At 43.1% G+C, this 27517-nt stretch overlaps 1 protein-coding gene across 3 annotated transcripts in view; it reads left to right on the top strand.

Moving 5' to 3' along the window:
• Rnaseh2b (ribonuclease H2 subunit B) overlaps nucleotides 1–27517 on the top strand; it is a 59725-nt gene that overhangs the window by 4990 nt on the left and 27218 nt on the right. For all 3 annotated transcript variants that reach the window (XM_028884182.2, XM_028884181.2, XM_028884179.2), the window contains exons 2-5: nucleotides 13215–13286; nucleotides 15254–15361; nucleotides 17365–17441; nucleotides 20678–20792. In XM_028884182.2, the coding sequence (XP_028740015.1) occupies nucleotides 13215–13286; nucleotides 15254–15361; nucleotides 17365–17441; nucleotides 20678–20792 (372 nt within the window). The remainder of the gene's footprint in view (nucleotides 1–13214; nucleotides 13287–15253; nucleotides 15362–17364; nucleotides 17442–20677; nucleotides 20793–27517) is intronic.

Raw genomic sequence — 27517 nt, 5'->3', positions numbered from 1 at the left:
ATTTCTTCCTGGAGTGCCTTCCCCAACACTGTCTTTGCTCTTGTGCCAGATTCTACTCTGGCTTCAAGGCTCAACTTTGTTTCCCACAAAGCCAAGTTATTTGCTCCAGCCCAACATTTCTTTGAGCGTTGGTGGCTTTTTATCTGCCTGCAATCCTGTCTCCACCCAGCTTCAAGGCCTGCACCTCTGCACGGAAGCCTTTCGCACTGGGCCCTTCCTATCAGTGGAACCTCTTTTGCCAGTGACACACGTAACTATCATTTTTTATAGATAAGCATGTGTTAAACTCCTATACAAGTTAGGAGCTGAGGGGATCCAGGCGTGTTCTCCCTCAGTAGCCATTAGCTTGTCAGCAGTGATGCTGGCTGCGCTTCAGAGGGTGCCTCTGAGAGGCAGAAGCATGTCACCTTGAACTTCTTTGTGACTCCATTGGTTACCTTGTGCTAAAGTTGAAAGGGAAAGGACCCGTGAAGAAGTCACAGCTCCACGGCGTCCAGCCCTTTCCCTGCCCTGACGCGGTTGGTTGGTGCTTGCGGTCTCTCCTGCTAGAGCAGACTCTCATGAAGGCCTAGGTTTGCAGAGAATCTGTGGGATTGTCCACTTAATTGTTTTTATTTTAGTTTTTGGTGGGGACGTCATTGAGACAAGGTCTCACATTGTAGCCCAGACTGGCCTGGAGCTCGTGGCAATTCTTCTGCCTTACCTACCCGAGTGTTCCACCATGCCTGGCTACTTCATTGTCTTCAAACTTGAGTTTGTTGGGGGTTTTTTGTTCTTCAATCTCAGCTTTTTATCCATTACCTTTCAGTTATAATTTTTTTCACTGTTTTAAGAAATAACTTAAAAATAAGAATAACAGTACATACCCAGTATAGACATTTTAGCATTACAAAGCAAAATAAGACAAAAATCCATTGCCCATAATTCTTTCATTCAGAAATGACTTTGGAGATAACTTTCCAATCCTTTCTTGTTTGTATCACAAAATGAATTCCACTGTTTTTTTTCTTTATCCCATTTGCTTTTATTTCATATTTTACACTTGCTCGTTATTCACAGTTACATTAAAACTCAGAACTGCTGGGATCGTGGGAGAGGACCTGGATGCTCACTGTGCACACAACCGGGAACAACAGCCCTGTTGCTTTACTAAAGAGCTGGGAGCGCTTTTCTCTTCGTTTTGATAGGACAGTTTGCTGAACAAAGCTGTCAAGGACGTTTAGAGCATATACTTTGGTGATAAGGAGGCATTAGAGTTATAACAAACAAGGGGTGTTTCACACAGAAGACGGTACATAGTTGGGGTGGGTTATCTTTAAACTGGATAGGTTGAAAAAACAAATCTCTGCAAGAAAGGTGAAAGTTCACAGAACTGCGATGGGCTTGATGAGCAGCCTGGGATGTTTTGAGAGCCATCAAAACATGTTGGATTTTTCAGGTCCACCCCCTGCTCCCTTCCCTCCGTGCTCTTGGCATGAACAGGATTCTAGTTTGAATGGTCCAAGCCTTCCTTGTGTGGAAACTTCTGCTTTCCACTGTGGCTGAGAGCCTCTGGGGTTGAGTTGCAGAGCTTGATGTGAGCCTCTTTGGGGACTCCTGGCAGCTTCATATTTTCCTAGGTGGGGCCAGCTGTGTGTTGTACAGGGCTGCCGAGTAGAGCACTTGAGGACAACGGCCCCAGAGTGTTGTAGCAACAGGTAGCTTTGGGTTTCTGCCTCTCTGAGCATCAATAACTTCCTCATAAACCAACTCCATCCCCAGTCAGAAACAGCCCGCTTCAAGGGAATGCCATCACTTTGTAAGACAGTCTCTGGCCACCCCCAAAGGGTCCCTGTGATCCAGCCTCCCAACACCCATAGCAGCAGCTAGAGTAGGAGAGGTTAAGGGTGTGGGGGCTCTCCTGGAAGGAAGGCCGCTGTACAGATAGCACCAGGAGCAGCCACCTCAACTGGACCTGGCCTGCCCAAGGTCCGGTAGGGGAGTCTCCTTGGTTTGCGCAAGGATGCCAGAGGTTATTTGTATGGAGAATGGGATCGTGGCAGCGAGTTAGAGTTGTCCCTCAGGGTGGGTGGGAGAGTGTTGGTTCCAGAAGCCTGTAGATGCCAGACTCCAGAAATACTTAATCCCTTTGTGCGTTTGCATAACCTATATAACCCACCCAATGACTCTATATCATCTCTTGGTTATTTGTAATACACAATGAAGTATAAAGGATATGCAGCTTCATTTGATGTTGTACTGTTCAGGTGACAAGGACACAAACCCACACATTCAGTACAGTTGCAGGTTTTTCTACCTGAATATTTTTCAATCTGTGTGTGGATGTGAAGAGCTGGTTTTATTCACCTTCATCTTCTCAAGGATTACATCCTTTTTAGAAAACCTCCTGTCTTTGGGTCTTCTAGCCCTTGTACCTGACAGCACACCCTTACATATGTTACTGTATTTGATCTTCACATGACCTTGGGCAGCAGTTAAAATGAGGCCTTTTCACTGCTGCCTTGACTCCAAACATCAGACCATCTGTCCAACAAATAGTAGGGTTTGGTGGCACAGACGGTCACCTCCCTCCAGCTCCTCTCCGGGACCTGTGCTTTGCCCCAAGGCCACCCTTCTGCCTGCATGGTGGCATTGCAGCATCACAAAAGAAGCCAGAGGCCCAGGTGTGGCTAGGGTTCCCTCTGCTCTGTTTGGTGACCAGAGCACATCTCTACTGGAGCCAGCTCCACTTGGTATCAGGTACCTTAGTCAGATCTGCTATCAGGTACCTGTCAGATCTGCTCCATGTTCCCCTCCAGAACTGACCTGTTAGCTCAAGCTCCTACTTCATATGCTGCTGGTCTTTATGGCTCCAAGCCAACTGTGGACCTGTTTTGTTGTTGTTGTTGTTGTTTTTTCCCAACCAACTTTCTCTCCCCTGACAGACCATTCCTAGAAACATGGCTGTTGGTAGGGACAGTCCTGAAGAATGACAGACTTTGTTTGACATGATCTTGGTGGAGAGTAGTTTTATTTTTGTCTCCAAAGCCTCACAGGAAAGTTATATTCAAAGAAACTCATCATGGGAAGCATTTGCCTGGTGTGTACTTTTTTTTTTTTTCTTTGACTAGCCTGTGAAGAAACAGAGCCTCAAAGCCAGAAACATGAACTCTAGATCTTGCTGATGGTGGTGCTGACATCTTGGGAAGGGCAGGCATATAGTTATTTTTGAAGTTAGCATCTTGAAAGCTGCAAGGAACTTGAACACCATGCTGGTTTGTCTTGACATCTGATTTGATACCTGCCATGTGCCCGTCAGGCATCTCAGATAACTTAGCGTTTCCACAGATGAGAATATCATTCCTAATAGATCAGTTTTCATACCACCAATGAAACTTGACTTTATATGGTTTTAGATGTTTCTTACATCACATAATAAATTTCTGTCATCTTTCTAGTATTATTTGGTCTTGTCTCATTTCCTTCTAACTTTCTTGGATCCCCCTTCCTCCTCATCTGCTGGATTATTCTACTGGCTGGCTTGGCAAGCTTATTAGGTGTCCCTTCTGCAAGAGTGTGGGATGACAAGACAAGAGGGGGACAGACAACTTGACACTTACATCATCGGAGAAATCAGCTACAGTTTGTGGGTTTCTAATTTTTCGATTATGGAGAGGACTTAAGTCGCGGTTTAATATGTTGCCCTGCAGTAGTACTTTCCTGAATTACATCATGACCCACATTTGACTCTCATCCCAGAAGTAGAACTGAGTAGGATGCCTCCTTCACAGAAATGCTGTGGGGCGACATTATGTAACTTATGCTGAGGACCACATAAACGACCAACACATACTACCATTATTATTATTTTTGTATTTTACATTCCTTGGGGAAAGTTGTCTTCCTGTCAGTGGTGTGTGTTCTTTAAAGTTCAAGGGCCAGAGCAAAGTGCTGGGGACTCAGACCTAAGGAAGCAGAGTGGCAGACGATGACATCAGGAGTCTCTTCCAGCATCCGAAATGGCCAGCACACATCTGTTCTGCCTGATCTTGTTGGGAGGTGTTTTATATGAAAAGATTTTCTATAAAAGTGAAGTTATACTTCCGAAGTATCAAAACTTGCTTTTGCCTTTTCTCACTGAGCTTTTTCGAAAGCTGAAGAATGCACATTGGATTTACTGAGAATGCTTGGTGTGCAAGAAACTCCACCAACTACTCTACACTATTTTCCATCTTACATGGATCAGTAAGACAACTGGCTCTAACTTAACCTTTTCTGGAAAGGCTCCTTGCTAGGCCTTTTAACTCTCTGGAAGTTGTGACTCTTAGTCATATTTTGATTTTTTTATTCCCTGTGCCTCCCTGACTTCATCATGAGGTGATGGAAGTAGACTAACTCTAAACTGAGGAATTAGTTTGTGCTCTGGGCTCTTCCATGTGTGTCAGCCTGAAAACTGCCTCTAAATGAACTGTTGTGCCCATTTTATAGTTGAACAACTGAGGCACAGGCAGGTTCACTGTCTCACCCAAGGTCACACTGCTTGATAATGAGAGGGCCTGGGATTGGCAGTGGACCTTGATGAGTCCGAGGCCCATGGACCTATGATGACATCATTGGAAAAGTAGTTGGGACTGTCCGTAGCTCCTTTTCTCATCATTTCCTACTATACTAAAAAGTGGGTCCTTTAGGGTGAACATGAGCTTTTATTTCTTAATTTATGTTTTTCACCTCTTCTGGACACAAGTAAAGAGAAGTTTAAGGGAAAACAGGAGCTTCCAAGTCCGATAGGCAAAGAACCAGCCCCCTGAAGATCCAGGGTTTTCCAAATTTAAACCGAAACTCTTGAAGTGCGGTAGAGCCTTTAGTCTGCAGGCAGGAGTAACTACCTGTGGAATACTACGTGAGACTGAGGGACATGAAGTCATTACAGCAGTACTGTTCTTTCTCGTGCCTGGTCTTCAGGTGCGGAGAGCCAGCCTCCTGGAAGCCATGCAGACACCAGGGGAGACAGCAGAAGCCTTTTCGGGCTCTTCCAGCTGAGTCTTCTTAGAAAGCTGCAATTGTTGCCACCCCACCCCCCACCCCCAGTCAGCAGTCTCCACAAAGGGTCAGACCAGACTTGCTTTGAAGCCAAAAAAGAAAAAAAACCTTGCTCAGAGAGCTTTGTCCCCAGTTGACCTGTCTCCTAGCTTCCTGGGAAATCCCCCTTTCAGGGCACTGTTACCTGACATGACTTGGTGCTCGGAGCTTGTCCTCTGGGAAAAGTCCTATTCCTGAGGGTATTTGTCTGAGGGACTCTACCAGTCTGGCAAACAGTAACCTGACCCAAACCTTAAAGGGAACATGTAGAGAACCAGGTGTCCGTATGGGACTTTGGGGAACTCTGATTTATTCATAGGGAATGAGAAGGCTCCACACATACTGAAGACTATGTGCAGACTTAGGGAAAGCCTGGGAGTGCCTCAGTGTCTCATCTCTGACCGACTAATGCCCTGGGAAAGCAATAAATAAAGGTGAGGGCAGTGGTTTGAATGTCTAAGTGTCGAAGGCTTGCCCCTACATACGCAAAGGCCCTTAGCAAAGACTTACTGGACCTGAGTGCTAATCACTAAGGTGACTGAACTACTATACTATTACGGTGGCTGGCTACAGAGAATAGACTCACAGAGTTAGTCCAGAAAAGTCACCAAGTGACTGAAAACCAGCGACAATTCCTAGGAGTTAGGGAGGGCAAGCAATTTCAGAATTGCCACATTTATTCTGTTTTATCTAACTTCTGATGTTCACTTATTTAAATGTACCAGATGTGCACTAACAGGAAGTATGGCCGGAATGTGAGGAAAGTCACTGATGAGACTGCCCGAGAGGAGGCTGAGGTGTTGAGCTTATTCTACAAAGGCTTTAGTCAGAACTCAGGAATTTATTCTAAGATCTAAAGCAAACTGTCTGAAGGATGGCATAACTGAAACCTCACCGAGTAGAAGAGAACGTTAAAGAACACACAGACATCACTTTTTTATTTTTATTTTTTTTTTATTTTACAATACCATTCAGTTCTACATATCAGCCATGGGTTCCCCTATTTTCCCCCCTCCCACCCCCTCCCTTATCCCCAGCCTACCCCCCATTCCCACCTCCTCCAGGGCCAATCCTCCCCCGAGGACTGCGATCAACCTGGTAGACTCAGTCCAGGAAGGTCCAGTCCCTTCCTCCCAGACTGAGCCAAGTGTCCCTGCATAAGCTCCAGGTTTCAAACAGCCAACTCATGCAATGAGCACAGGACTTGGTCCCACTGCCTAGTTGCCTCCCAAACTGATCAAGCCAATCAACTGTCTCACCTATTCAGAGGGCCTGATCCAGCTGGGGGGCCCTCAGCCTTTGGTTCATAGTTCATGTGTTTCCATTCATTTGGCTACTTTTTTTCAATAATTGAGTAAAACCGAAATTTATTATAAGCCACAGTCTCCTAGGGACCTCCATGCTATATATATAGCCTCCATGGTTCTATGGGTTGTGGTCTGATTGTTCTTTATTTTATATCTAGAATCCACCTATGAGTGAGTACATACCATGACTGTCTTTCTGGGTTTGGGTTACCTCACTCAGGATGATTTTTTTCTAGTTCCATCCATTTGCCTGCAAATTTCATGCTTTCATTGTTTTTCTCTGCTGAGTAGTACTCCATTGTGTATATGTACCACATTTTTTTCATCCATTCTTCCGTTGATGGGCATCTAGGTTGTTTCCACGTTCTGGCTATTACAAATAGTGCTGCTATGAACATAGCTGAGCATGTATCTTTATGGTATGAATCAGCATTCCTTGGGTACATGCCCAAGAGTGGGATGGCTGGGTCTTGAGGTAGTTTGATTCCTAATTTTCTGAGAAACCGCCATACTGATTTCCACAGTGGTTGTACAAGTTTACATTCCCACCAACAGTGGAGGAGTGTTCCCTTTGCTCCACATCCTCTCCAACATTGGCTGTCATTGGTGTTTTTGATCGTAGCCATTCTGACAGGTGTAAGGTGGTATCTCAGAGTCGTTTTGATTTGCATTTCTCTGATGATTAAGGATGTTGAGCATTTCTTTAAATGTCTTTCAGCCGTTTGTAGTTCTTGTTTTGTGAATTCTCTGTTTAGCTCTTTAGCCCATTTTTTAATTGGACTGTTCAGTATTTTCAGACAGCACTTTTATAAGGGACCAAACAAGAGGATCTCTCAGCTTCCCTTAAACAAGGCCTAACCAGCACTGTAAATCAATCCGACCTAACAGATAGGTAGGTCATAAACAAACATATAAAATGATCGAAAATACATTGTACCAAAACAATGAAGTGAATGTGGAAGACAGTTACAGAAGGGAATTTGGGTGATTCACAAATACGTGGAAATTAAATGCCACGGTCCTAATAACCAATGAGTCACAGAGAAAAAATATGAGGGAAACTAGGACATGCTTCTGAGAGGCAAGACGATCAAACATGGAGACTTTGGAAACGCCTGTGACAGTGCCGGGACAGTAAGACTCAGAGCTACGGAGCTGCACACGAAGAGGTTAGGAACTAGAAAGGCCTGGGGAGCTGTGCCCTCCCCTCCATCACCTGTGCCCCCGCCCCAGAGCAGAGCAGAGCAAGAAGTAAACAGGAGCACTGAAGAGGGAAACACTTAGTCAGACTCCAGGAGGATCCGCAGAGCCAGAGGTGACTCCTTTTGAAAAAACAGTCGGTACATCTTTAGCCAGACTGACCCAAGGGGAAAAAGAGACTAAATTCCTAAAGTCAGGCATGAAAGAGGGAACATGGCTGCCTGCCGACCTTATAGAAGTGGAAAGGGAATGATGTGGGCATTACGGATGAAAGGGACATATTCCTGGATAGAAAAATTACCAAATCAGCTCAAAAAAGATCTTCGTAGACACAGTAAAGAGGTTCAATTCGTAGACTTTTCACAGAAAAGGCCCAGCTTCCATTACTTAACTAGAGGGTTCTATTAGACATTTAAAAACGAGATTGCTCCTGCAAAGACTTTTCAACGAATGGGAAAAGAAGAAGGCATCCGTCACAACTCAGACTGTGGGGTTAGTGCTACCCTGAAAAGCAGACAAAGGCTTTGCAGAAGCCAGCTTATAGTTTATGCACATAAATGCAAAAATCCTTAACAACTAGCAAATAAATCCAGGAGACTTAAACAAACAAACAAAAAAGGATTATGTATGAGCAAGTGGGATTTATTCCGAAACAAGACTTGAGTCAGACTGTGGCATATGCTCTGCTGATGAGTAAAAGCCGAACAGAATCAGCCGCAGGAGGAGTGTCAAGAAAGTCTAACACTCTTGCCTGAGCAGCGTCCTCAGCAGTTTAAGAACAGGGAACTGTTTCCATCTGATAAAAAGCCCACAGGCAACACGGTGGCAACAAATTTCATGTGGCATTTCTGTCTGTGTGGTGGAATGAAAGTATTTTGAGGAAATTGGGGTAAATAATGGATATCATTAAAACTGATTGTGCCTATGCTTAAGGTGGCTTCTAGGAAAACTTAAGTGGTGTATGGGACTGGAATTTATGTAATGTTCCTCATTTCCTTGGGATAATGCAGCTCTGTGGTGATGGAATCCCACCTGCTACCTTGGCCTTGTTATCTGTACTTTTGGAATGAGATCCCAGAAAAGTCTTTGATGAGACCAAAACACAGGTATTGTTTTTCTGGCAGTTTCATATTGGAACATTTTAATCCATTTTGAGTTGGTTTCTTGTTGATTCAGTGCAGCAGCAAGTGGTTTTGTGAAGAAATAGGATTTCTCACACTTACAGGACATCTTCATTCTGTCTGCCGCTGTCTGTTTCAGAGAATATTGGCGTTTTCAGTGTGGCACACTGATTATTTCCTTGGTCATGCTGTGTAACTGCAGACATCCTTACAGCGTATGCCGAGAACCTCCCCACTGACTGCCCTTTGTAGAAAAGATAAAAACACTGCTTCTTTTGGAGAGTTTCTAGAAACGTCTTTTTGACTTGGCATTTCAAATTCTTAGTTATTTGGGGCTCTGGAGGAATGGAAAAGCTAGAAGACAAACAATACAGTTTTTTCATGATAAAAGGAAGTGGTCAAAATAATTCAAGACCATGTTGAAGGTCTGCCATTGTCGTAAGGTATGAGGAAGCTGGGTGAGAAAGGCTGTCAGCTGTCCTGTGTCTTGAAACACAGGGAGATGACTAGTACTTGCTAGGCAAGAAACACGGGCATGGGGGACAGCTTACTTTGGCATTTTAGAAAGTTCCAACTGGATCAATCTTCACTAATTTACACTTCAGTCTCCATGTGCCATTCCAGAAAGAGCCTTGATGGGGTTCTGACAGTTGAACCTGCACGTTCTATTTATGTAACGTTCTTCAAGTAGACTCGTGGAGCTGGGGGACAGGTTAGGCGCTATCGGGGTGAGGTGTCCAGAAACCTGTCTGTGTGTGCTTTGTGTGTTCGGCAGCTTGTTTGGTGAGGAAGCTTTTAGGGGTGTCATGCCTTCTTATAAAGTTATAAAGTGGCCTTTTAAAGTTCCTTGGTAAAGTCTGTTAGCATCTGCTTCTCTTTACTTCCACTCTGCTTGTGTCTTTATGTCTGTGTGTGGTTCTTGTGGGCAGCAATGTATTTCCCTCTTGCTTTTCAGTTCGGTCTGAGTTGCTGCTTATCATTGGGATGCTCAGACCCTTGACATGTGGATGTGATCATTGATGTAGCTGGGGTTGAATCTGCTGTCCTGATGTTTCCTGTTTATCCTGGGTGTTCTTTGTGTCTATTTTGCCCTCTTCTTTTTGGTTAAGTGAGTATTTTTCATGATTCAGTTTCATCTCATTTATTGTCTTATGAGTGACAGGTTTTTTTGGTTTCATAATTTTAGCGACTGCCATAGGGTTTCTTGTACATGTATTTAATTGACCAAATCTACCTCCAAGTGCTATTTATCACGTCACATATGGCACAAGAACCTCACAAGATAGTGTCCTTACACTAAGTGTTCTGGACTTAAGTCATACATTTTCCGTGTACATATGATATGAACACTACCCTGAATTATTTTAACTCAAGCAGCCAATGATCCTTAAAGAGGATAAAAGAATACCAGCAACTTCCCTTCTTCAGCCATACGTTCTCCAGTTCGGATTTCTGCATCTGGCCTCATGATCCTTCGCCAGAAGGCTCTCTCCCTAAGCATTCCTTGTGATGCACGTGTGTTACCGATGATTTCTGTCAGCTGTGTATGCCTGATGTTTTATTTCCCACCCTCCCTTTGCAAAGGGAGTTAGTTTCTCTGTGGTTGTGGTGCTTTACTTTATGGATGTTTCTGGGTTGTCCTTGGACTTGTGTTGTTTTCACACCTGAGCTGTCTTCCACAGCCTTTCTTCTCTGTACAAACTGAGACCACTCCCACCCCAGGTTACTTTAAGATTGTTCTTTTTATGGTTAGTTTTGAACTCTTGGTTATGTTGTTTGTTTGTTTTTCTTCTTTGTGTACTTTGGGATCACTGAGCTTCCTGGATGTGTGAGTTTATAGCTCTCCTCAGACTGGAAACATTTCACATGTGCTTTTTAAGATATATTTGTCTTCTCCTGGCTCCTCTTCTGAAAGCTTCTGTCACACACACACACACACACACACACACACTAGGAGGTTTGAAACTGTCTCGTAGATCAGATTTCTTTTTTTAAAATGTCTATGCTTTTAGAGCGTTTTCTGTTACCGAAAGAATCTTCAAGTTCGTTTATATTTTGCCATTAGCTCTGTCGTTTTTTTTTTCTTCTCTAGCATTTTAGTTTAGATCATTAAAAAAGTCTTCTGTCCTTTTAGTGTTTTATGCATGAGGTTTGCTTCTGTGCCTATTCCTTTAGTTTGAATGTTTCATGTACAGTACCAATCTCTCTTGCAACAGCTGACCTTTTCTCCACCTCTCATCAATTTACCTTTTGGGGTGATAAATATTTCTATATTCTTAAGTATTTTTGGACTTCAAAAATATGTTACTTGGCAAGAAGAGTCTGATCCTTTTGCCATTGTTTGTTTGTTTGTTTGTTTGTTTTTTGTTTTGTTTTGTTTTTTTTTTTGAGACAGGGTTTTTACCGTTGCTTTTTAATTAGTGTGATGAAATCTTAGCAGTGTGTCAGTCAGGAGTAATTGTTGCCTCTTTCAGAGGCAGTTCCTGTTGAGTGTTCCACCTAATGCCCTGGGGTCATAAACAATGGGAAAAAACGAGTGAGTTGTGTTCTCTGAACACATGGAGAGGCCCCGCTGCACACACCTGGGATCGGTTTCTTAGCAGCCTTCTTCACTGTGGTCTCCATCCCTCTAGTCTTTGGAGCTCTCTACTCTATCACATCAGTCCTAACTCAGCCAGGCTTTGCCTCACTCCTCTGCTCCAGGCCCTGGAAACCCTCTCAAGGAAATAAGCCAGGGCAATGAGCCCGCTGTTCCGCATGGCTGGTGTTCGGAGTCTTTAGAACAGCAGCAGCCTCATACTTTGCATGGTGATTGATGTTGTTGAATTACCATTACTCTATCTTAATAGAAAGTAGAAATTGTAAAATGAGATTTTCTTGCTTATGGAGTCTGTATTACCATTAGAACAAGCAAAAGTTGTGTTCTTTTTATGGAGAGCTGATTTCTCACCCGGTTTGCAGTATCTGTGTGCATATGGACCTGAGGCGGAGTGGGCAGAGCAAAGAGAGTAAGCTCAGTTCTTCATTAAGACCTTTAGGGTGCTCTTGTGTAGAAGGGCTGTACCCCTTGACCAGCTTTCTGGGGTGCTCTTGTGTAGATGGGCTGTACCCCTCGACCAGCTTCCTGGGGTGCTCTTGTATAGACGGGCTGTACCCCTCGACCAGCTTCCTGGGGTGCTCTTGTGTAGATGAGCTGTGCCCTTGACCAGCTTCCTGGGGTGCTCTTGTGTAGACAGGCTGTGCCCTTTGACTGCCTAGAGCCCCTGGTTCCTTTGGTGTCTGTGAGTTTTGACTGTCCTGCTTAGTCTATTGAAGGTGTCGTCTTGTCTGTATGTTTCAATCTACGTAATTCAGACTTGGACAGTCAGACGCTGTAGAAGAAACACTGCAGAAACTTGCTTTCTACAGATTAAAGTAAACCCATTATAATGAAGTCTTGAAGTGCTGACACTAAGACAGACACAGATTAGTGGATCAAAGTAGAATGTCTACATACAGACCACAAATGTATTTAAATATTTAGTGTAAAGATTTTCGTGGTGGGCTCACTCCGTGGGCTTTGATACAGATGTCCAACCCATTAAAAAAAATTTAATGGCTGGGCGTTGGTGGCGCACGCCTTTAATCCCAGCACTCGGGAGGCAGAGCCAGGCGGATCTCTGTGAGTTCGAGGCCAGCCTGGCCTCCCAAGTGAGCTCCAGGAAAGGCGCAAAGCTACACAGAGAAACCCTGTCTCGAAAAATCAAAAAAGAAAAAAAAAATTTAAGTTGGATTTCTTTCCAATATTTTATTCCCAGGGTATATTCTGAATTAGCTAAATATAAAGTATCGACAGAAAATACAGGAATGCACATACTTTTGAGAAAGAAGGCTTTGTAAAGTATGACATAAAAGTTACAAGCATAATGAAAAATAAGATTACACAAAGATTTATATCTTTAATATGACAAAAAAGATAATTAGAAACAAATAGAGCTAAAATACAGTGACTGTCTTTATTGTATAAAGGCCACTCATAAAATAGTTTTTTTTTTTAAAGATGAAGCCCCCACTGAGAAAATGAGGAAGGGATATGATTAACTAATGGTGTCGGAAATGAAAAATAGGGCTCTAGTAAATGTTTATTTTAAAAATGGCCTTCCTCATCATAGCTATGCTTTATTTTGTATTTCTGTTTGATTATATAAGTGCCTTTGACTACTTAGTTTAAGTTTTTTAAAAAATATACTCTCATCAACGTTTTCTAAAAGGAGATTGAGATTAGAGGGAAGACCGTTGGCCAAGGTGAGGATGCTTACAACATCGGACTCTAGAGCCTGCCCTCATCACTTCTTCCCTAGAGCTGAACTAAACCGGCCTCAGATTCCGCTGTAGCTCCCCTGGAAAACAGCTGTTTTCCGAGAATCGCACAGCTGATCAATGATAAACATTTTAGGAAGAAAAATTGCCTAAGTAGAAAAATGAGAGAAAGTGAAGGCACAGTAAAGAGGCTGTCTTTAAATTTCTCGGATTCACTATTTCTTTTCAGAATATTTAAAAGATGCCTCAAAGAAGATGAAGACTGGCCTCCTGTTTGTAAAACTGGTCAACCCGCGCTCAGGTGGGTCTTGCTCTCCCGGTCCTCTCATCCTGCAATGTTTCCAGCATTGTGCTGAGTGTGTGGAGCACTGGCTTGCCTACGTGTCATTTTGAATCAACTTAAAAGTTCACAGCATCCTGTGGTAGAAAATGAAGCCAATTAATTTTCCAAGATAAATCACACTAAATGCTGCAAAGAAGATCTTTTTTTTTTTTTTTTTACTTTTTATCCACAGAATGTTGAATCATTAGAAATGTTGGCATGTTTGAGTTCTCTCTGGAAATGGATTGATTTTTCTTTGGCTTTCTTATGCCAACTTTCCTTAGCGTTCTTACACAATACTAGCCTGCATTTATATTCATTTTGTGTTGTACAGTAAAATAAACAACCCGAGTGAAAACGCAGGAGGCCGTCTTTGACATGTTGTGATTTTGGTTGGTTTCATTTTTTTAGCTGATCCTTTCTTTCACACTGACCAAAAAGGCTACCTCCCCCACCCATCCCCCCACCCTGTTAGACGATGGTTTTTCTTTTATTAAGATCATTGTATATTGGAGAGCTTTATGTTTTATTGAGAGATAGGTTTATTTTAATTTTATATTCAGCACATTTCGTTTTGTTTTTGAATTTTGGGTAAAAGTATTAAAATACACTCAGCCATGAGGTGACAGCAGATTCTATTGATTTGTAAGGATCTGTAAACACCTGATGCCTGTATGTCAGGGCTCTCCTGGTGATGTCACCGCAGAGTGAGTGAGGGAGAGCACACGGGTCGCGTTTTGTTGAAGAGATGTGTAACTCCCACAATGAGAGGGTGAAAGAGAACAAAAACAGACACCCACCCTTCCTCCCCAGTGTCTTCCCTCAAAGTGCAATTGAATATTCCTGTCGAGCCACACCGGAACAGCCGGAGCTGAGATGAGGAATTCAGAAGCTTTAGGCGGCAGTCCCGGTCTGAAGCACTTAGCAAGAGAAAACGTCTTCCTCTGCAACTCCGGTTTTCCTATAGATGTGCACAGACAAGGCGTGTGTGCTTTATTTTCACTGTTGGCGAAGGGAAGAGAAGGGATGCTCTAAGCCCTTCCTGTGTCCTAGGTAGTGCTCTAGGAAATGTGCGGGTGTTTCCTTTTGTTCGGCTCTCATACACACCCTCTGAGGCGGATTCAGTGTTGCCCTGTGCACAGATTAGCAAGTAGAGCCGTAGTAAGAATTATGTAACTCCTCCAGTATCCCACTCAGCATGTGGTTCCAGTGATTTCAGAGACTGCTCTGAAAAGGATTTGATGAGTTGAGCGGTAAAACATCCGATATGCATCCCTTCTATCCCTGTTTCTCCCACCACAAGACTCATGGCGCTGAGAACTGACTCTGGAGCTGAGTTAGGGGTAACACCTCGGGTATGCACAGGCTTCACCCCTCTATCCCCACACATCTGACTTGCTGAGGATTGAACCCTGGACCTGGCACGTGCTAGGCAAGTGCTTTACCGGTAACAGAGCTGAGCCTCTATCCGTCCTGCCCCCTCCCCGCCCACTTTAAAAGAATAAAACAGAAAATTCCATCCATTTGACTAAGGCTTGAAGAGTGTCCTTCCTTTTCTCAGTACAGAGGCCGGTGGCGTCTGAGGGTTGGTCCTTGTCTTGGTTCCTGTGTATAGGGAGCTACATGCTGGTGTAGGGACAGACCCAGGCACTAGCTCACCCATCTGTTGGAACCATTAGGATTTGGTAGTTAGGAGGTGGTGTAACAGTCAAGGTAAATGGCTTGTGCCTTTCACTTTCATGTTTTACGTTTAGTGAGGATTATGGAGCTGGAAAGTGAATGTCTACACCTAATACCCATAAGCCTTCCTTGGAGTTCGAGAGTGTAGAGCATGACTCCAGATGTGTAGGCTCCTCTTAGGAGCATTCCTTGGAACTCTGGACAGACTTCTGATGTACATATATGCTTGAGGAAAGTGATGAATACTAAGCACATCTGTGTTACAGGGGAAGGAAGCTTTTACTTATTCGATATGTGTCTGCAGCAGCTATTTGAAGTCAAAGTATTCAAGGAAAAGCACCGTTCTTGGTTTATAAATCAATCAGTTCAATCAGGTAAGTGATGTGTGTGTGTGTGTGTGTGTGTAATTTTTTTCCTACCAGTAACTAAACATACTCCACAGCTCCTGTGGGTGTGTGGGTTCATCCTCCTGGCTTGGAGTGTATAAGTAAGAAGCTATTCTGTGTATCAGCAAGGGTTTGGATCAAGTGAAGCTAAGTCATATTGTCACATGTTAAACTGACAATTCTGCTTTATTTCCCAAAATGCCAACACATCCTCTGGCAGGAGTTAAGATGGCCTGAGTGCCTTGGAGTGCAGGTTGAGTTGATTGGAAACATTTCCTTTAGAGGAATTTTGAGCATTTTATTTCCAAAGCTGATACAGTTTCCAGAACATGCTAGAATGTAACAGCTTTTTTCAGAAGTGGTTTCTCGTGTAACTTACTGTGCCCTCTTTTAGCCTGCTTTCCTGTCACTGTCATAGAATAAAGATACATACCTGGATTGTCCACCTCTTAGAAGAGAAGGTGTGCTGTGCCTCACAGTTGGGGGGTGTTAGTCCACAGTCCCTTGGGCTGGTTGGTCTTGAGGTAGCACATCATGGTGGCACCATCTGGCCAGAACACTCACTTCCTGGCCAACAACCAAAGAGAGAGAGAGAGCAAGAGGAAAAGACTCCATGGTCCCACCCCCTCCAGGGGAGCTGATGCCCTCTGGGGCCTCTATGGGCACCTGCATCCAAGTATGCGCGTGCGCACACACACACAAATAAAAATACTTTTTTTTTTTATAGAGTGTAGTTTGTGTGGGGAGGTGGAAAGCACACGGCCCCCTACCTACCATTGCTGTAGCTGTGCCCCACCCTTAGGCAGCATGCCAGAGCTCCAGCTTCTGCTGTGACACACTCTCAGCTGGTATTGGCTTGATAGCTGCAGACGTCAGGTGGAGACTGGGAAATGGAGGGAAGCAATGATTGAGATTGTTCTTTTAAAGAACAGTTTTGTTTGAAATGTACTCGTTAAAAGATAGAGTAGTCGTGACTGCCATGACTACCAAGAGATTATTATTCAGTCCGGGAACTTGTTTCTCATGCCTGCAGATAATAAATACACCCTGTAAGATGAGCTCAGAGCTTCTGAGGGGTTGTTTGCTGAACTTCCACTTTTCAGAGTAGTCAAATGGTATCGTAAAGTTGCCTCCTTAATTACTCGCTTACTACAAAAACGGACACAGTGCAGGCTAAGGATTCTTACATGTGCAGATAGGTTGCTCTGTTAGATATTAAAAATAAGCTCATGTCTGTCCTGAAACCGAAAGTAAGAGGTTGGGCAGAGGCAGGAGAAGCGCTTTTAGTTTCCTTAATGAGCGCGCCTTTCCTGGTTCCAGGGTGTGGGAAGGAGGGCTTTGAGACTGAGAGGAAAGAGGCAGACCTCTGTCTGGGGGGCAGATTTCACTCAGCTGGAGTAGGACTGCCGCACTGTGTCTTCTCAGCAGGGCATCATCTGGGGTGGTGGACAACACAGGAAGCCTTCCTCATCATTTGCATGCTCCAGAGCATGCTGGGCTTTTCCAGGGCTCCACCCTCAACCACAGGAGGTAGTGGGTTTGTAGTTTTACAGGCTGGCTGACACGGCTTCCTGAGCTCTCTAGCTCACGGTTCTCCATTTCCCCCGTGCCTCTGTGCTCTCCATGAGGCCTATAGAAAATGATTCCGTAGTTGAAATGAAAAGTCACAGGTGGTTTCCAACGTTTTAGCTCTCTTCTTTGGGGATTTGAAGCTGTGTGGAGTGCGTGCCTTTTAAGAGTCTAGACTGAAGAAGGCAGTCAGGCATGAGGAATCTAACTCCAGGAAATGGGAGCATTTAAACCAAGGTATTTGTCGACTCCTGCATTTGCCTGATGGAAAGCACAAGCTGTCGCACAAGCTGCCCGATGGGCAGATGTCATAGGCGTGTGCAAGAATGAATGTGGGGTTTCACATGCAGCTCTCCCTGAGAGATGGAATAACCAAGCGGTCCTCATGAGGCATACACCTCTCTGTTCCTTTTCATCTGCAGGGGGGCTTCTCCACTTTGCAACACCCGTGGACCCTCTGTTTCTGCTCCTTCACTACCTCATAAAGGCTGGCAAAGAGGTGAGCTTCCCACTTGGGGCGACTGCAGGGAGGGGCGGGAGATACCCCTTCTCCTTTTCACAGTGCGCTTCAGTCATTAAATATGTGCCCCATGAGTACCAGTGTGGGTCAGAGCACCCTGCCCTCCCCTGAGAAGCAGCACCTTAATGGTGATCAGGTTTGCTACTAGGGCACTGTGACCTCAGTGGCCTAGCTTGCCACTCTTTGTACCTCAGTGGTAGCCACGCATAGCAATGAAAACTTCTTACCACTAAGTGCTTAGATGTGACTGTTAAGAATTTGGCTAGGAGATTTACCTTCTTATGTGAGTGTCTGAGAAGTAGAGAAACTGGAGTGTGCCTAGTAAACACTGGTGGGGAAGCTAGGTCTGCTTGGGACTCGAGCATCCAGAGCAAGAGCACTAATTTCTCCCAGCACTCCATCTCTGGGGCTTTCCGTGATGATGTCTGGGCCTCAGTTACAACAGCAGTAACTGGAATCGCACTTCCCCAACACAGAGTGGAGAGGATGGCATTCAGGATGGAGGGTCAAGTAAAAGTCTTTGCTTTACTACTTGAGCAATGATATCATCTTTTTGTTTGTTTCATTGGCTTTCTGCTTTTGTTGTTGTTTGTTTTAAATAGATTTCTTTTATGTATATGTATAAGTGACTGCACAGGTGTACAGTGTGTGTGCCTGGTACTCACAGAGGCCAGAAGAGAGCATCACGGCTCTGGGAACTGGAGTTACAGGCAACTGTGAGATGCCACGTAGGGGGCCCTTCTGCAAGATCAGCAAATGTTCTGGACCTCTGAGCCTTCTCTCTAGCCCCACTGAGCAAGGATATATTTGTTTGTTTGTTTTTTGTTTTTTTCAAGACAGGGTTTCTCTGTGTAGCTTTGGAGCCTGTCCTGGAACTCACTCTATAGACCAGGCTGGCCTCGAACTCACAGAGATCCTCCTGCCTCTGCCTCCCAAGTGCTGGGATTAAAGGTGTGCCCGCCCCGCGAGCAAGGATATCTTAAATGAAATTGGCAATTTAGAAACTGCAAGAATACTGTGTATCCGGGGGTGCTTTGGTGTCTCTGCCTTAACTCTGGCAAAGGACCCCAGTTTTGTCCAATACCATTTCAGTTACCAGTACCATGTCAACCTGATGCAAATACAGGTAGCCTCTTAGAATTATTGTGAATATAGATTCGAGCTTGGGAACATATTAAAGGGGAATTAGGAACACTCGGGGGTCCACCCATCAGCTTGAAAATCCTTGAGCTCACTTTTTTAATGAGTTGCTTGCACTGCTTAAACCTATCTATATCTCTTGGACTCTTACATTTGCATATAGAGTAAAGCTTGTGATTCATTTTATGTGGTCTTTAAATCAAATTCTCAAAACTTTATTTTGTAGGTTGATCGATTTTAAGTTGTAAATACTGAAAATCATAAAACTCACCCAAAGCTTTTCTTCCTACTTTCTCTTGGTACACCTTCTTCTCTCCTTTTACAGTGTGTTAGTGGCGCTCTGCCCCTCAGCTGGCTCACTTTGCTCTTATCTGAAGGCTGCCATGAGAGCCATATTTTGGGGTACACGGCTGTTGAGACTCAGGCCTCTAAACGATAGAGATGGTTCTGGTTATTGCCAGGAAGCTGTAGGAGGATTCGGGGATGAAGTTGAAAACTTGAGTTGGTTCACAAGTGTGGTGTTTCCTAGGGTAAATTAACAGGGAGAAAGGCACTTGGCACTCACAGATTCGAGCTTGGGAACATTTTAAAGGGGAATTAGGAATACTCGGGGGTCCACCCATCAGCTTGAAAATCCACTGCCTCCCCATCTCCTGTTAAGAGCAAGACCCGGGTTTAGTGCTCCTCAGCCTGGCCCTCCGGGGGCCTCTAAGGCCTTGTGTGGTAAATTCAAGGTGACAGATGCGGAGGGAAGCAGAATGATGCTCACAGAGCCACTGCGCTTTTTCTTCTTAAGTCCTGGAAGTGTAAACACATGGGTGTCTAGTATTTCTTCCCTACATTTTAGATGGGGTCGTATCTAACTTAGTTATTAAAATATTGTCCCCATTTTCGAATTTGACCTGTTCCTGTTAAATCACAACCTTTAACACCAACTCTTATTAACCATATTTAAAACAGATTTTTTTTTATTTTACTTCTTTATGTACATGTGACAAAGGAAATAAGAACAATAGCCAACTTCTGTCATGACTATGGTACCATACATGTTAGTACTACTTAAAGCAACTAAATGTAAAACTCCTGGTTGATCGTGGAAGGCAAGCCTTTAAAGTAGAAACCTAAAGACTGTAACACTGGGGAGCCTCGGTTAGAGGGCCGGCGGAACATTTCAGACATTTTTTTGCCTTCTTTTAGACTAATGGAAAAATGTAACAAATTATCATGTGTACTGTGAAAGAAACAAGAGGATTCACCTTGAAAGCCAGAGAAAATCGATCAGTCACACGTCTGTCTTTAGAAATTTGGTCACAGGAACAGAGAAACAGAGGTGGGACCTGGACAGACAGTGCATCCTTCCTAAGCCTAGCTCCCAAATCAGGAGAATGTCTTCATCAGTTACGCTTTCTCCCTGCCATTAGGAGAGTTAGGAGAAGGTCCATCTGAGAACGTCTGCATGGCTCACCCCTGACAGCTGTGTCAACTTGTCTGTCTGGACGTGTCTTAACCTGCCTGCCTCTCTGTACTTACGTCATGGTTGCCTTTTTCTTTATTCCCGTCTAATTTGGAAGGCTCAGCTGATGGCTCCCGGAGGAATGGATTCACTTTGAGAATTTTTCTTTTTCAAGTGGGGCCTTTTTGATTTGTTTTGTTTTTTTCTTCAGCCCTGGACTGGGTCTGGTCTGTCTGGGCTTGTTCTAGGCCTGTGTGACAATGGGGACTTCTGCCTTGTGACCTCAGCCGGCTCTTTTTCATATGGAATAACTGGACCATCTTCAGACAGTCTCCATGATCTTTTCAGTCGTGTCTCTGTGTTTTCCTGGGATTTTCTGTTTCACACAGTGACTGTATCCTTGAGGGAGCTAGCTTGATGTTTGGAAGGCCCTCCTCACTAGAGGAGCTCAGGGATGGCCCTTGAACCTATCCCAGTTTAAAGGCCCCTCAGTGGAATGAGGAGCTCAGATGCTAATGTAAAGATTTCCTGTAAAATGGTCCATTTTTTTCCCTCTTCTTTTTGTGTAAAATCTTATTGACTGGACTGTTTGCCACCTGACTGACTCAGATGTTCCTTTCAGGGAAAGTATCAGCCCTTGGATCAAGTTGTAGTGGATGACATGTTTCCAGATTGCGTCTTGTTGCTGAAATTTCCCGAGCTTGAGAAGTCACTTCGGCATGTGACAGAGGAGAAAGGTATGGTGCACAAGCCTTCGGAATCAGGCTGTGGTCGTGTGGATCTGTGAGGTTCTCAACAGAGAGATCTGAGGGATGGAACATATTCTGGAGAAGCTAAGGTGCTACAGTCATCGAAATGGGAGAGCAAGAGAGCCTGAGCTGGGAGATGGGGGCAGAGGGAAGCAGCTGTTTTGATGTAGACCATCCGAATCTGGTGATGCAGTGGTGCTCACATGAAGGAGAGTCAAGAATGACTCTGGGCTTGAGCCTCAGCCTAGCCCAGAAGACATCCCTGATGGCATCCAGCAGATGGAATGTGGACCAGAGGAGCAGGCTGAGAGGTGAAGAGTGTAGTTATAGGTACTAGTCACGGGTGTTTTGAAAGGAGGAAATGAGCGATGTGCATGTTGGTGCATATAGTAATGAGCTTAGTAAAGACATTTTCCTTCAAGTGTATCATGATCTTTGAGACTTCATAGAATACACTGAATAAGAGTGGAAAGGGCAGACACCCTTATCTCATTCCCAGTTTTAGAGGAAATACTTTGAGGTTTCCTCATTTAGTATAATGTTGGCTGTGTCTGTCATGGGTAGCCTTTGCTGTGCTGAAATACATTCCTTCTCTAGAGTTTTCTTTATTTCTTCTTCAGCAAAAGATCTTGGACTTGTCAAAGGCCCTTTCTTCATCTATTGAGAGAATCATGTGATTTTTATTCTTGAGTCTATTTAAATGTTGTTATTAAACTTACTGATTTGCATATGTTTAACAAAGCTTGCATGGAATGACGCTAACTTTGTCATGATGAATGATCTCTTTAATATGCTGTTGAATTTAGTGTTTTGTTGAGAATTGTTAGACCCATGCTCATTACTAGTTGGAATTTTCTTCTTTTTTTTTTTTTTGTATCCCTATCAGTTTGGGTATCAGGGTAATGACTTCATGAAACAAGTTTAGTAGTGTTCCTTCTCTCAATCGTATGCAATAATTTGAAGAACACTGAGGCTACTTCTTTAGCACTGCATGAGAATTCAGCAGCTAATCCTCAGGGTCTGCGTTTCAGTTGGGAGACATTTTATTACTGTTTCGATTTCTTGCTTATAAATAAGTTTCTTATCTGTAGATCTGTTGTTTATATTCTCTTGGTTTAATTTTTATAAGTCATATATATCTAAACATTTATTCATTTCTTTAGGATTTTTCCAATTTTTCCAATATAGATTTTCAAAGTGATGATCTTTTGAATTTCATTGGTACATGTTGTCATGTCTCTTTTTAACCTCTCATTTTATTACTTTGGGTCTTTCTCTTTCTTTTAGCTAGTTTGGGCTTTGTCTATCTTCCTTTCAGGTCAATTTTTATTTCCTTGGTCCTTTATATTGTTCTTTTTGTTGTACTTAACTAATGTCTGCCCTGGTTTTTATTCTTTCTTTCTGTATAATGATTTGATGTTTGGTTTGTTCTTTTAAAAAAACATGAGGTACATCATTAAGTTATTTATTTAAGATCTGAATGGTGTTTCTTTGTTTGTTTGTTTTATAATGTAGGCATTTTTAGTTATAAACTTCCCTCTAACTGCTTTTATTGGATCGCACAGTTTCTGCTACATCACGTTTTCATTTTCATTTGTGAATATGTTTTGACAAGTTAGAAACACTATGTAAACTTCATATCAGTATCTAAAAAATCATCCAAGTAATTTCAGAGTTAAGGAAAAAGAAAGTGTGAGCACCAGAACATGCTGGTAAATTATGGTGGTTTAGGGTCACTGATGGTCTGACACCTGTGACAGTTCTGAAACCAAGGACATGGTGACTCCCAAGAAGCATAAGTTTACAGTGTGGGTGGGTGGGGGGAGCACTAACTGTTACGATCGAGAGGTCTACTAGTTCCTACTAGTTCCTATCTGGCCACATTTGGGAACCCATTTTGGGTCTGAGAGGTATATGACACCAAGATTGTAAGTCTTCTCATTAAAGGTCCCCCTGATGCTATGTATGGGATGGACAGTCATCTTTACATGGTGACGTAGATGAAGTTACCCATAACCATTTTTGAATGCTAAAGTGATAAAGAATAATGACAAGTCAATTTAAGTTTTTCCAATTTATGAGTTGAAAATGCAATTAACTTTTATCCAGAATTCTGCCATTAGTGCTGTATTAAAATAATCATCTGGAACCAAAACTCAGAAGCAGGATTAGTAATCTTTTGCTCACTTAAAGTCTGTCTGAGAGCAGCACACCCCCACCCACACTGCCCCATTTGGTCCAGCTGTTGTGTCTTCAGGTGCCTCTGTTGCTGTTCCCCTTACTTTTCAACATTACCTAGCACATAGACTATTACACATAAACTCAAGTTCCAAGAACCCTCAGTCTCAAATGTTTTTTGTGTTTAAATTATAGCAAAGCAGAGCAAAGTGATTCAGTTTCCACATCATCCAGAAAGAGACTATCTGGTGCCCTAAGGGTGTAGATGTAACCAACCGTCTTATTAAATAAGAAACACAGAACCAATGTAAAAGAGAAAGCCAAGAAATCAGAGCTCAGAGCTCAAATCTCACCCTTCCTCCTACGGTGGTTCCAGCTTCCCGAAAGAGAGCTATTTCCCTGTGTGTAAGTCGTTTCATAGTCATTCTGCCTTCTCATTGGTTGTAAACCCAAACGCGTGACTGCCTCATCACTGTCTGTATGTACAGCCCCCCAGGTCTTAAAGGCATATGTCTCCAATGCTGGCTGTATCCCTGAACACACAGAGATCTATGGGGTTAAAGGCATGCGCCATCACCGTCACACTCTGTCTATGGCTCTAATAGCTCTGACCCCTGGGCAACTTTATTTATTAACATACAATCAAAATCACATTTCAGTACAATTAGAATACCACCACATTTCCCCTTTTCTATTTTAATTATAAGAAAAAAAAGCAAAAGGTTAAAACTAACAAAAGAAAAACTATATACAAAAGTACAATAACTATATACAATATATACAAGTAATAAATACCTAAACAGGTATTTGACAAATCAGAGAAAATAATTCCATTATCTATCCTATTTTGGTAAATCCAAGATGTATCTAATGCACTTTCTATCCTAATTAATTTTCAACTATAACTAATTTTCAACCATAACTAACTAATTTTCAACTCCCTCAGAGACCCAAGAAGGAAATAATATTAGCTAACAAAAATAAAAACAGGAAGTGTATGCAAGCAACTTCCAAAAATTTGTGAGTTGACAGAAACAGCCAGCTGCCTGGACAGTCACCTGAGGTTTCCGCAGTGTTTGGGGCATCATCTTCAACCTATAGGCTTAGTGTATCTGACAGACGGCCTGATTATTCTTTTGCATGCTGCATTCGCATTCTCAAAGGCCAAAGATTCAATTATTGCCTTACTAGCTTCTGAATCCAAAACCATTCTCTTTACTTCTGAAGCCAGTCTTTGTAAAAAAATCTGTAAAAGATTCTTTTGGGCCTTGCATAACCTTTGTAAATGACTCAGATTTTTTTCCTGGTTCCTCAACTCTGTCCCATGCATTCAAGGCTGCCGTTCGACATAAAATTAGGGTTTGGACATCATATAAACATTGTGTTTGTACTGAAGCATATTGGCCTTCTCCAATAAGCTGATCCTGGGAAACTTGTATTCCTTTATACCTCCATTGTTTTTCTATGTTTTTAGCCTTATCCTTGAACCACGTTAGAAATTGAAGTCTCTGGCTGGGTTCCAGAACAGCTTGTGCAAGGTCCTGCCAGTCCTGTGGTACTATCCTATTATATGTTGACCAAGAGTTTAACATTTGCTTCACATATGGGAAATGCATGCCATAAGATACTATTGCCTCCTTAAACCTTTTTAAATCCAACATTTCAATTGGAGCCCAAATATTTTGTGTAGCCATTTGATCAGGCATCTGCTGTACGGTTACAGGATAAATTAAGGGTGACTGTGTGAAAATAGGCTTTCTTTCTGTAACCTTATGATCCAAACTTGAAACAACTTCGCTGTTAATTTCTTCTGTCTGAATTTTTACAGGTTTAACAAGTTTTTCTAAAGCTGTCATCCTGGCACTTAAATTGACTATGTTTTTAAACTGCAAAAGGAGGATAAGCATAGTGATAAACTGCATAATTCCAACAATACTAATCTTCTCATATAGTTGTTCCATTGTCAGACTGCCTAAAATTTCGAACAAAACCCAATTTTCTTCCAATGTACACATAAAACTCATTTTTTTTAATGTGGAAAAAATTTCTCTTTTAAATAGTTTCCTTTAAAATATCTGATATGTTATGACTTACCAAATCTGCATAAAACAGTAGAAATCAGAGGAAATTTCAAAACAGCCACCTAGTGTCCGAGGTGTAAATCCAGAGAGAGACAGAGAGAGAGACACAGAGAGAGAGACACAGAGAGAGAGACACAGAGAGAGAGTAGCTGGCTAAAGCTTAAATCCAGCCATGTGTTCCCTCTTGAGCCGAGTCAAGGCTTGGCTCTCGCTTCCTTAAGCTCCGACCATGTGCCTTGGCTTTACAGGCAGGGCCCTGTTCAGCAGGCCTGAGTTGTTTGTAGCACCGGCTTTAAGCAAGCAGGCTTTAAGCAAGCAGCTCACAGTTAGTCCAGCCTGAGATCAAGCAGACCTAGACCCGGGCTAGGAAGCTGCTGCTCGGACTAGGGGGCCGCTGCCCAGCCTGCCGCCTTTGTGGGAAAGCGGACCTGTCGCCAGCCAAGCGATTTTTAATGGATTCTTGTCACATTGGGCGCCAGATGTAGATGTAACCAACTGTCTTATTAAATAAGAAACACAGAACCAATGTAAAAGAGAAAGCCAAGAGATCAGAACTCAGAGCTAAAATCTCACTCTTCCTCCTACGGTGGTTCCAGCTTCCCGAAAGAGAGCTATTTCCCTGTGTGTAAGTCGTTTCATAGTCATTCTGCCTTCTCATTGGTTGTAAACCCAAACACGTGACTGCCTCGTCACTGTCTGTATGTACAGCCTCCCAGGTCTTAAAGGCATATGTCTCCAATGCTGGCTGTATCCCTGAACACACAGAGATCTATGGGGTTAAAGGCATGCGCCACCACCGTCACACTCTGTCTATGGCTCTAATAGCTCTGACCCCTGGGCAACTTTATTTATTAACATACAATCAGAATCACATTTCAGTACAATTAGAATACCACCACATAAGGGTTTGCAGTTTCCTCCTAACCAACCTTCCTGTAATGAACAGTAGTCTGTAAATTTGACAGAAAGTTGAAAACCAAAACCTTTGAAACTGGAGAGGGAAAAGATGCCTGAAGACCTTGCATGACTCTTTCTTCCAAAACAAAACCCTCCAACAGAATACACCAGAGTGGGTCCACACCGCTGGTCTCACTCCTACAAGGGTGTGCACAGACACAGTGCACTGTCCATGGGGCATGGTTCCCATAAAGATCTGTAGGAAATGTCCAGTTCTGCATTTACACCTGGCTATGAGAGCCTGACAAATGTAAACACATGACATCACTTTATATACTGTGTATATACTTTATAAATCTTTACAGTAATTCTTGTCACTGTTATAACCTGAGGCTCAAAGAGCTTAACTAATGTGACCAGCATTACAAAGAGTGTAGAGACAGGATTTGAATACATCTGATAATGGTTCTTGCCTTCCTTCCTACAGCCATGTAATACTCCATGATACTCTACTAGAATCTTTAGATGTTGTATTACCTCTCAATAATCACCTTTTATGTAGAAAAAAAAGAGTTAGAGGAGGTAGCCAGAGAGAGTGAGGATGGCTTCAGGAGCAGACACTTCTGACCTACAGAGAGCTCCCGAGGGTTTTTAGGCATTGTATAGCTTCCAGGTCATCTTCAGTGATTGTGTTAAATAGTGGCTGCTTATTCAAGTTTGAATTCCTCTATTCTAAATTAGTGTTTGGTTCTGTTTTCTGGTCTTTATCTAGTCAGGTCCCCCCATCTCATGAGTATCAGCCCTAGATGCAGGTTTCAGTGTCTGCGGTGCTAAAGATCAGGTTGAGTCCAGTGGGTACATAAGAACCTTCTCTGCTGCTTTCTCCCTGATGGAAAATCACAGCCGCAGTCCCTTTTCAAGTAGCCTGTGCCCTAACTGCATTGCCAAGGGGGAAATGCTCTGATCTAGTTACTGACTCGGGGTCTCAGCATGTTCTTGGGCAAAGAGGATCACAGTTAGTGGAGAAGACACAGGAACGGACTAATAGCAGGTCATGAACTTGGCCTTGACTGAGACACTTTTCATAGTACAAGCCAGAGCTGCTCTGTACTGGGCATATAACTAACAGGCAGGTATGGGAAACTGACTAGTGCAGTTGCCAAGATTCTAAGTGAGGAGGAGGGGAAAGGTTCTGCAGGCTTCTTGATCATGGGAACCTTGAGAAAGTAGAAATGAAAATGTGCCCTAGGCAATTTGTTCAGCAAGTCTTTGGGGGGAAATTCAGGTTTGCACACTAATTACCCAATTACCTAACATGTTATTTAATCATAAAACTACTTTTTTTAATCTTTATTTTGTAAACTCAATCTTTCCAGATGCTTGAGGCCAGTTTCAGATGCACCAAATGCATGAAGGGAACAAACCCTTATACCATATGCACATATTGTCTAGCTCACTGATTCACAAGTATTAACTTTAGGATGTACATGCATGAGGTGTTTTGTTGTTGTTGTTGTTTTTTAGGGTTTTTTTTTTGAGATTTTCATATGCATGTAC

Source organism: Peromyscus leucopus, chromosome 9 (assembly GCF_004664715.2).
Source record: "Peromyscus leucopus breed LL Stock chromosome 9, UCI_PerLeu_2.1, whole genome shotgun sequence".
Taxonomy (NCBI): Eukaryota; Metazoa; Chordata; class Mammalia; order Rodentia; family Cricetidae; genus Peromyscus; species Peromyscus leucopus.
Note: the sequence above shows the minus strand (reverse complement) of the source record. Positions and strands in the feature narration are given on the sequence as shown.